Below are 9,716 nucleotides of genomic sequence, written 5' to 3' on the forward strand. Positions count from 1 at the left end.
ATACCCCAAAACACTACTTAAGTAAAAATACTTGAAAGTACTACTTAATACTTTACACCACTGCCTTTGGGGAGGTGGGACCACAGTTTCAGTGGGGTAGGAGGGGTTTAGTACTACTGCTGTGAGGCCAGAGATTAAAGAATTTATAAAGCCAGGAATCACAATGGTCTGGTGAATTTGTTCTGACCTGCACTGGAGGAGAAGAAAAGGGATATTCCATATTTAATGTGGAAAGGAAGCGTGCACTCTTAGAATGAAGACGGGGACAGTTCTTGCAGTGTTGTTGCTGGCACTGTTTTCATCTGCTGCAGCAAGTAAGTACAGATGTAGGATCTTAATTTAAGCCAGTTTACTACAGCAGGAAAATTATCCTGCAGCAACAGGAAATGTGAATTATTGTGTGTATTATAATTAATGGACATGTTTGTGGGGGTTGACACATTTTTCGTAAGGGAAAATCAAGTCTAATATTTCAAAGTGGAAATTACAAACTTCAAAAGCCTTTTTAAACCTAAAATACACTACAAGCTTTACATTTCCTGCATGGTGATCAAATTAAGATGCTACATATGTACAGCCACTCTGGATATCATTATGTATACCAGATAATCTGGTATACTTAGATTTTATGTTTATAAGAAAGTATATTTTGAAGTTACAATAAGGCATTATTTCTTACCTCAGGCTGTGGCATGTCAGTATTTCACAATATGATAATAATTTAGTAACACTTGTTTCATTCAAACCTTTCAGTAGTGCTGCGTATTGCGAAACACTGCATCTGGTATTGTTTTAGCCACTCTTATGACAGTGGCTCCTCAGTGCAGCACTATGTGTCCTTTGCATGACACAGGGTCAGTTTCCCAGACACAGATTAAGCCTAGTCCTGGACAAAAAACCGTTTCAATTAAGATTGTAAATTTTATTCTCCACATACTTTGCAAACATTGCACAAATATGAATTAGTCCTTGATTTTATGGGGAAGCATCATTGCAGTAATAGGGCCTCTAGGAAGATTCAATGCACTAACCTTCAACATTGTGCAAGTCGCATGAGATTTTAAATAAAATAGTTAAAGCACAAGAGAGAAGGGTCTCCTTTGTCACCAATCGGTAGTTTGCATTCATTCCGAACAATATAGAGAGTATCAGTCAGCGGCTCTAAATTCTTGACTTTACAGTAAGATGTACCGATGGTGGGATCATTGCACATTACAGTAGCCTTCTAACAATCATATCCTTGATAATCACTTTACAGTCTCCCCCAATTGGGATATCATTATTTTGTGATTTTGGCTATAGGGTGGCGTGTATGGATGACCAGAGGTAAATCTAACTCAGATTTATCATTTTGATTTGTCTTTTTTGGGGGGATTATTGATTTTTTAAAAAAATGCATTTATGAAAATAGTCTGTGCTTATCAGTGCAATTAAATATAAACAGTTTGACCTCTTTGGTCCTTATGTCAAAGACAATCCTCTCCCTTAGCCCTAATCTGTAGTAAAGTTATGGTACACACTCAGCTGACAGTCACATGAATAGGATTGAGGGGGATTGTAGAGCTTTTGGGATAAGCAGTCACCTAGGTCAGAGCTAAGCCCCCTCCTTTGGTTGCAACCGAAAGTGTGACCATCTCCTGCCTTTTCAACTCTAATGAATAAATGCTGACTGTGCATGCATTTTACTGATGTCATTTCTATGATTTATATTCCAGAGCCCAAAAGTCGCTTCACACGATATCCATCATGGAATACGAAAATGTATCCGGTGTGGAAAGATGAAGACCCTCGCTACAAAGACTCTTGGAAAGGTATGCACAATTTTCTTCTGTCTCAACACAATGTTAAATACACTGATGGTTAAATAACATATGTCCTCTTATTTATCAGGAATATCTCTGTGGACAAAAGGGTTTAAAGTCAAGTAAGTCAATTGTTCTTGTGAAATAGTATACTTATGATATTCAATTCAACGTGTACATTCTTCTCAACAGGTGGCAAGGTAAAGTTCATTGTGGGCAATGACGCACCGACCCTGACTGCAGCCAAGGTGACCTTTACCATCGAGCTGCAGTTCCCACACAACCAGAAGGTCATGCCCGACGGAGAGGTGGTGTGGGCCGAGGACTTCACCGTCAATGGTAAGTCCTCGAGGACTGACTGGGTTTTGATGACCTCATCCCTAGGCTTATTGGGAGGAAGAGTCTTGTGAACAAGATTAGCGATTTTGGCTATATATGGGGCTTTTGTCACTTATACGGTAATCTTGGTGCCCAGAGCCAAATCTCGCATGAGTGCTGGCTTCTGGACAGCTATTGTTCAGTAATAATTCATGACAGTCTACAATATCTGTATGGTTCTTTCCTTTTGGAAACTACAGTGCCAAGTTACTGTCTGCAAAAATTAACGTTTTGAGGTTAGATACGACATATTCATAGTACATACTCCTCTGTCTAAAGACAAAGCGGAAACCAACTCTGTTTTCCTCTAGGAACACACTACCATCAGTCTGAGCCAGTGTATCCTGCACAGAACACGGAGTGGAACGGAGTCTTTCCCGACGGCACACCTTTCAGGAAGGGTGGTGACAAACCCCCTCCGTATGTGTTTGTATGGAAGACATGGGGTAAGTACAGCTGCAAGCACTCTCATCTATTCGGCCTACAGTATTCACGTTAACGTGTTTCACTTTGTCTTGTAGGAATGTTATAAATGTGTAATAACCATGTAATAACACTGTTATAAGCATGCAAAGCTGTTTCCTTTGCTTTGCCTCACAGGTCAGTACTGGCAGGTGTCTGATGGCCCCTCCTCCTCCCTCACCATCGGGACAGACAATGTCCCTCTGGGTTCCTACATAGTGGACATTGTCATCTACCACTACTGCAGCCACGAGAAGTTCATCCCTCTGGGATACGCCTCCACACAGTTCTCCATCACTGGTTAGTAGAATGAATGAGTGAACAAATTGAATGACTTAATGAGTGAATGAATGAACACATTTTAGTACTATTTTAAAATGCATATGTTTATTCAACTACGTAGAAAACAACAATACTTGCTACTAGAAGTTACTTGAGGGTATTTATTTCTGTTTCTTTAGATCAAATCCCCTTTGCCGTCTCGATGAGCCAAGTGAACGACGTCAACGAGGCAGACCTGAGCTTCGTCCAGAACAGAGCGATAGCCTTCACCATCAGTCTCCACGATCCCAGCGAGTACCTGAGTGACGCTGACATCACATACAACTGGGACTTTGGTGACAGCAGCGGAGCTCTCATCTCCAGAGAGCTGACTGTCACCCATACCTACATAGTGGCTGGCGGCTTCAAGCCCCGGGTGGTTGTACAGGCCGTTATCCCTGATAAAGCATGTGCCACACCAGCTGGTGTTATCCCCACTGGTAGCACTGTCACTATTGGGCCTGCCAACCTGGCAGGCACGACAGGTAATTCTCATCTTGAAACGCTGTAGTCCAGAAGTAAATGTCAAAAGGCTTTACTTGGGTTCCTTGCATCCTTAGTCTCGTCAAGGAGAGAGGACGTGATGAATCGTGGGGGAAATACTTTTGACATTCACCCAAAACGTAGTAGGCTATGCCAGAACTGACCAAGAAAATAGGAAATTGAATGGTCATGTTTCTCTCCCCAGTGAGAGCTCCTGCTGCGGCTGTGTCAGCTGCTCCAGTAACGGCGGCCACACAGGGAGCTACAGTAAATGTAGGCCCCTCAGTCCCCGCTGAGACTGATACACAGGAGGACACGACTGAGGTGGGAGCCTCCACCGCTCAGCACACAAAGACACCTTCTCCGGTCAACCCTGACACCTCAACTGTCTCCGCTGGTTCAACAACAGCTGCTTCTGAAGTAGAGCCAGCTGGTGTGTTCAAATCACCTACTTAACATGTTAATTGATGAATTAAGGGAATCAATGGTATGTCTAAGGTGTTTTAAATAGTTGGATTGTCACTCTTCTCCTGATACAGGGGAGGCCGCTACGGCCCAAGATCCCGTGGTGATAGTTGTTAAGCGTGAAGCAGGTGAAAAACCCAAGGATGATGACTGTGTGATCTATCGCTATGGGTCCTTCTGCGCTGGCATTGACATTGTTGGTGAGTCAACTGTCTTAAGGACATCTAAATCTCCATCTTGTGGTTTCCTAATATTGGATTTGATTAACATTGAGGATTATTACATCCCGTCTTTATGTCTTTGTTGTCAGAGGGCATTGAGAGTTTGAAGATAGTGCAAGTGGACAATGCTCTGATCAAGACTGATGCATTTGAGGTTGAACGAAATGTAGTGGATCTAACTGTCACCTGCCATGGGAGGTGAGCATTCCTGCACCAAAGCAATTAAAGGGTGACTGTCTCAAAGAATCAAAGCAGTCATTATTTCCCTAAGCAGAATCATGTCCCACAGACAAATCAATAAGGAATACAGGCCAAAATCCCACCAGTTAAGCACCAGGGCTAGTTTCATTTCCCCAGATTAATCCTAGTCCTGGATTATTATTTTTTATTATTGTATTTTAGTCCAAGATTAGTCTGGGTCTGGGAAACCGGCTTCTATTGTTGCACTGAGTGTTTCTGACCCTGTGTCTGTTTTCCACCAAGCCTTCCCACAGAGGTGTGCATGTTGGTGTCGGATGCAGACTGTCTGATGCCAGTCCACACCATGTGTAACACAGTGTCGCCCTCTTCTGAGTGCCAGCTGGTACTGCGCCACATTTTCAATGACTCTGGCATCTTCTGCATCAATGTGTCCATGACCAATGATGTCAGTCTGGCAGTCACCAGCGCCAAAGTTAGCGTGACCATGGGTATGTACTGTAACATGTCTGCTCTTCACATCTCTGTATGGTGGCTATGTTGGGTGGTAGCACCACCCATGTCTCATACCTGGGTCCCAGGGACAATCAGTCCAACGCCTTCCAGTCCAAAACGTATTGTTATTGTTTAGAAAATAATTAATATATTTTAATATGTTGTTTAATGATGTTGTTATATGAAGTTGTTTTACATACATTATTGTCTGTGTTCTGGCAGGTTCCGGTCTGTCCTCAGTGGGCACTGTAGCCATGGTGATAGGGGTCCTGATCGTTGCTCTGGTCACTGGATCCGTGGCCTACACTTACAAGTGAGTCACATCAACATTGGTCTACACTTGTCACACCTTTCTGAAGGGTTCCATATCACCACAAACTATAACCTGTAACGCTTGCTTTGAGGCATGACACTTATGGTGTCTGTTTACACTGTACAGCCATGTCTCAGGGCAACTGTATGCGTCATATTGTACCATTGATAGTACCTTTCTAATGACCTTTTTTATCCGTTATTTCACCAGGGGAGACATGTTAAGATTCACACATTTTTGTCAAGTGAGCTTAGTAAAAAAAAATATGTAAATTAATGTTCTCTTTCTGTTCCACAGACGTTTCAAAGCCTACCGTCCTCTGAAGGAGGAGTCTGTGGTTGGCTCCTCCTCCCAGAGCGCTGAGAGCAGTCCTGGTTGGAGCTCTGGACCTCTGCTGTTTTGGAATCTTCTGAGTCGACAGGCTCCTGTAGAGAACAGCCCACTGCTCGATGACAGGCTTGTGTGAATGGACAACAACAACCCATTCAACTGCCAAATACACACAAAACAACAGCCCAAGAAACATTTTATTTGCACATATAGTCATCTGACATGTTTTGTTTTTTGTTTTATACTTTTTATACATTTATTTTTTAACTGTGTGTAATTTGGCTTATTTCCCTCAAACTAAACATTTTCAAAGAGCATATGTATGGTAAGACCAACATTGATTTAACAGTTTTATACTGGAGGTTTGACCAGTGAATATTAGTGGAAACGACGGTGAAGTTATACATTTTAATATCTTTTCCCCCATTAAAATCCCCCCAAACTGCACTATTGTCTTTCTATTTGTCAAAATAATGTTGTGAATAAAGACCAAGAGCACAAATGGCTAATTTAATTAAATATTTTATTAGGTATCATAATCAGATCATGCAACAGTAACAATGTTCGACAATGTCTTGCCTGCAGGGACATTTCAATACTCCTCTCCCTCCTCCTCTCCCTCCCCCTCAATGGAGTCGACCCCTACCTCCTCGTAATCCTTCTCCAGGGCTGCCATGTCCTCTCTGGCTTCAGAGAACTCTCCCTCCTCCATGCCCTCACCCACATACCAGTGCACAAAGGCACGTTTGGCGTACATCAGGTCAAACTTGTGGTCAAGACGAGCCCAGGCCTCTGCCACAGCAGTGGTGTTGCTCAGCATGCACACAGCCCTCTGGACTTTGGCCAGGTCTCCACCAGGGACTACAGTGGGAGGCTGATAGTTGATGCCAACCTTGAAACCAGTTGGGCACCAGTCAACAAACTGAATAGAACGTTTGGTCTTGATGGTGGCAATAGCAGCATTGACATCTTTGGGCACCACATCACCACGGAACAGAAGGCAACAAGCCATATACTTGCCGTGGCGAGGGTCACATTTCACCATCTGATTGGCCGGCTCAAAGCAGGCATTGGTGATCTCAGAGACAGAGAGCTGCTCATGGTAAGCCTTCTCTGCAGAGATGACTGGGGCATAGGTAGCCAGAGGAAAATGAATACGTGGATAGGGCACCAAGTTGGTCTGGAATTCTGTCAGATCAACATTGAGGGCACCATCGAATCGAAGGGAAGCAGTAATGGAGGAAACAATCTGGCTAATGAGCCTGTTGAGGTTGGTGTAGGTGGGACGATCAATGTCGAGGTTCCTACGACAGATGTCATATATAGCCTCATTATCCACCATGAAAGCACAGTCAGAGTGCTCTAGGGTGGTGTGGGTGGTCAGGATGGAGTTGTAAGGTTCCACCACAGCTGTGGACACCTGGGGAGCTGGATAGATGGAGAACTCCAGCTTGGACTTCTTGCCGTAGTCAACAGACAGGCGCTCCATCAGCAGAGAGGTGAAACCAGAGCCGGTGCCACCTCCAAAGCTGTGGAAAACCAGGAAGCCCTGAAGGCCTGTACACTGGTCAGCCTGAGGAGAAAGAGAAATATGTCAATAAAAGGAGGACAACAGATTTCCACATTCTGATCAGATAGTTGATCAAATATGTAATTCATTCATTCTGAGATAGCCACCAGTTTGCGGATCCTGTCCAACACCAGGTCAATGATCTCTTTGCCAATAGTGTAGTGTCCACGGGCGTAGTTGTTGGCAGCATCCTCTTTGCCAGTGATGAGCTGTTCAGGATGGAATAACTGGCGGTAGGTCCCAGTGCGCACCTCATCTGAGGAGAGAAAATGAACAGCTCATTAAGGAGCTCAAGAAAGCAGAGGAAATCCTTTTTGACATAACTTTATTTCAATTGAATGAGAACCAGGAAGCTTACCTATGACTGTGGGCTCCAGGTCTACAAACACAGCCCTGGGGACATGCTTTCCAGCCCCAGTCTCACTAAAGAAGGTGTTGAAGGAGTCGTCTCCTCCTCCGATGGTCTTGTCACTGGGCATCTGTCCGTCAGGCTGGATCCCATGTTCCAGGCAGTAGAGCTCCCAGCAGGCATTGCCAATCTGGACTCCAGCCTGACCCACATGGACAGAGATACACTCACGCTGGAAAATAAATGGAAAAATACTTAATCCTCTACAGGATCGGTGTCCCATCCTCGGGATGGTTAAGCTAATGTAGGCTAATGTGATTAGCATGAGGTTGTAAGAAGCAAAAACAATTTCCAGGACATAGACATATCTGATAAGGGCAGAAAGCTTAAATACTTGTTACTCTAACTGCACTGTCCAATTTACAGTAGCTATTCCAGTGAAAGAATACCATGCCATTGTTTGAGGAGAGTGCACAATTATGAACTTGAAAATGTATAAATAAACCAATTAGGCACATTTGGGCAGTCTTGATACAACAGTTTGAACATATATGCAATAGTACATTGGATCAGATTAAAACCATCTAGTGGCCAAAGTCTAAATTGCGCCTGGGTTAGAGTAATTCATTATGGCCTTTCTCTTGCATTTCAAAGATGATGGTGCAAAAAAAATTAAACGCTGTTTTCTCTTAGTATTATCTTTTACCAGATATAATGTGTTAAATTCTCCTACATTATATTCACATCTTTGCTTCAGGTCCTGAGCTACAGGCAGTTAGATTTGGGTATATAATTTTAGGCGATTTTTTTTTTAACTGGGCCGATCCTTTAAGAGGTTTTAATGTAGCAGAATTACAGTACATTTGACAAAAATGTACACTTGCCAAAAACACCACCTAGTGGAAGACTGGGTAGTCTACATGTAAACTGAAGAACAGTATAAATAAAGACCAATAGCAGAGGAATCTTGCCATCTATGAACATATGACCATTATTAAACTGACAAGAAAGTCATATTACATCACTAAGGAATTAAAATGCAGCTGGCATCTGGAGAGGAATAGGTTTATTTTCAGGGTTAAACTAGACATAATGTTAGACATTTGTTACAGAAGAGAGACATATATTCCCCTTCTGTCCCCACCCAGTCTGCCCTCCCACACCTAGCAACACAATGAATGACAGTGAGAATATAATCCCATTTTATTACCATTTTAAATCAATTTCCTGGATAAATAAATGTTGCTGCCTATGATGAACATTGTATAATTCATGTTTTCAATAGCTAGCATAACTTCTGCATGCAAAATATAGTGCCCTTGTTCTTTCATTCCACTGCCATGCCAATTTATGTAATACCCTTGTATTAAACCGAAATAGCATGCAATACCATTTCCAAACGCTAACGCAGTCTAAACAAATATTCTGCACGAAAATGCTCAAAATCCCCCCAATCCAGAATTCATTGTCCGAGACAATAAGAATCGACCCATATAGATAGCCACAATTAGGGTGTAATATTGTCTCATAATTGTATAAATTCTCATTAGAAAACATCAAAAACGTAATTATTTCAGGCTTATTATTGCTGAAAAAAACAACATGACTTACCATGTTTTCTAAGGAGGATCGAACAATAAGGGAAAACACAAAGCAATACGCAGAGAGATCCCTATTTGTGTCTGAATGAATAAGTGTATTCTCTGTCCGTCAGGGTCGACGCAACAACTGCTGATGTAGAGGGGCGGCGCTTCCAGATTTATGCACAGGCAGTGTGCGTTGTGTAATTCGCCTATATGAGTGTGAAAATGACATTTTTAAAACGAAGCTTTTATGCTAATTGTATATTTTTTCGAGTTGTCCATTATGATAATTATTAAATGGTATGTAATTCAGGGAATGGAAAAGGTAGTGAATTGACCCTATGTCCTGTGTCACGCTTTTCGAATATATAGTTCACCCCAATTAAAAATGCATCTTATCACGAATACACTTGAGATTGAGCAATCCCATATTTAGGTGTAGGGACAGTTTTAGCATTAGGATTATTGACTGCAAATCAATGGGAGTGTTGGAAGTTACTGAAGGTCAGAATGCTCAAAGAAATCTTCCAATCTATCACTATAGGACAACCTAAAACACATACCCACATCTTAAATTATGGTTATATATAGATTTATGTCCAACGTCCTTTTGGGGAACAGTACCAGATAAATAATTTAAAATGACAGAATAGGGGAAGGACGCTAATCTCACTGAAGCTGAGCCAGTGGTCCAATGATGCTGCTGAAGCCTATTTTTCTCCTCCTATCTCTCCTCCCTCTTTGTC

General features: G+C 42.4%; 2 protein-coding genes across 2 annotated transcripts; one reads left to right on the plus strand and one right to left on the minus strand.

The window, feature by feature from the left end:
* Window positions 1-151: 151 nt before the first annotated feature.
* pmelb (premelanosome protein b) lies at window positions 152-5,970 on the plus strand. Its single transcript, XM_021565981.2, has 12 exons — window positions 152-314; window positions 1,716-1,811; window positions 1,995-2,141; window positions 2,492-2,626; window positions 2,781-2,942; window positions 3,104-3,448; window positions 3,652-3,879; window positions 3,986-4,111; window positions 4,222-4,330; window positions 4,616-4,821; window positions 5,048-5,138; window positions 5,436-5,970. Exons 1-12 carry the CDS (start codon window positions 254-256, stop codon window positions 5,602-5,604), a joined length of 1,875 nt encoding a protein of 624 aa, XP_021421656.2. The 5' UTR covers window positions 152-253; the 3' UTR covers window positions 5,605-5,970.
* A 4-nt stretch (window positions 5,971-5,974) lies between these two features.
* Window positions 5,975-9,148, minus strand: LOC110492025 (tubulin alpha chain). Its single transcript, XM_021565982.2, has 4 exons — window positions 8,999-9,148; window positions 7,397-7,619; window positions 7,146-7,294; window positions 5,975-7,041 (listed from the first exon to the last, which is right to left on the minus strand). Exons 1-4 carry the CDS (start codon window positions 8,999-9,001, stop codon window positions 6,061-6,063), a joined length of 1,356 nt encoding a protein of 451 aa, XP_021421657.1. The 5' UTR covers window positions 9,002-9,148; the 3' UTR covers window positions 5,975-6,060.
* Window positions 9,149-9,716: the final 568 nt, after the last annotated feature.

Source organism: Oncorhynchus mykiss, chromosome 16 (assembly GCF_013265735.2).
Source record: "Oncorhynchus mykiss isolate Arlee chromosome 16, USDA_OmykA_1.1, whole genome shotgun sequence".
In the NCBI taxonomy this organism is placed as follows: Eukaryota; Metazoa; Chordata; class Actinopteri; order Salmoniformes; family Salmonidae; genus Oncorhynchus; species Oncorhynchus mykiss.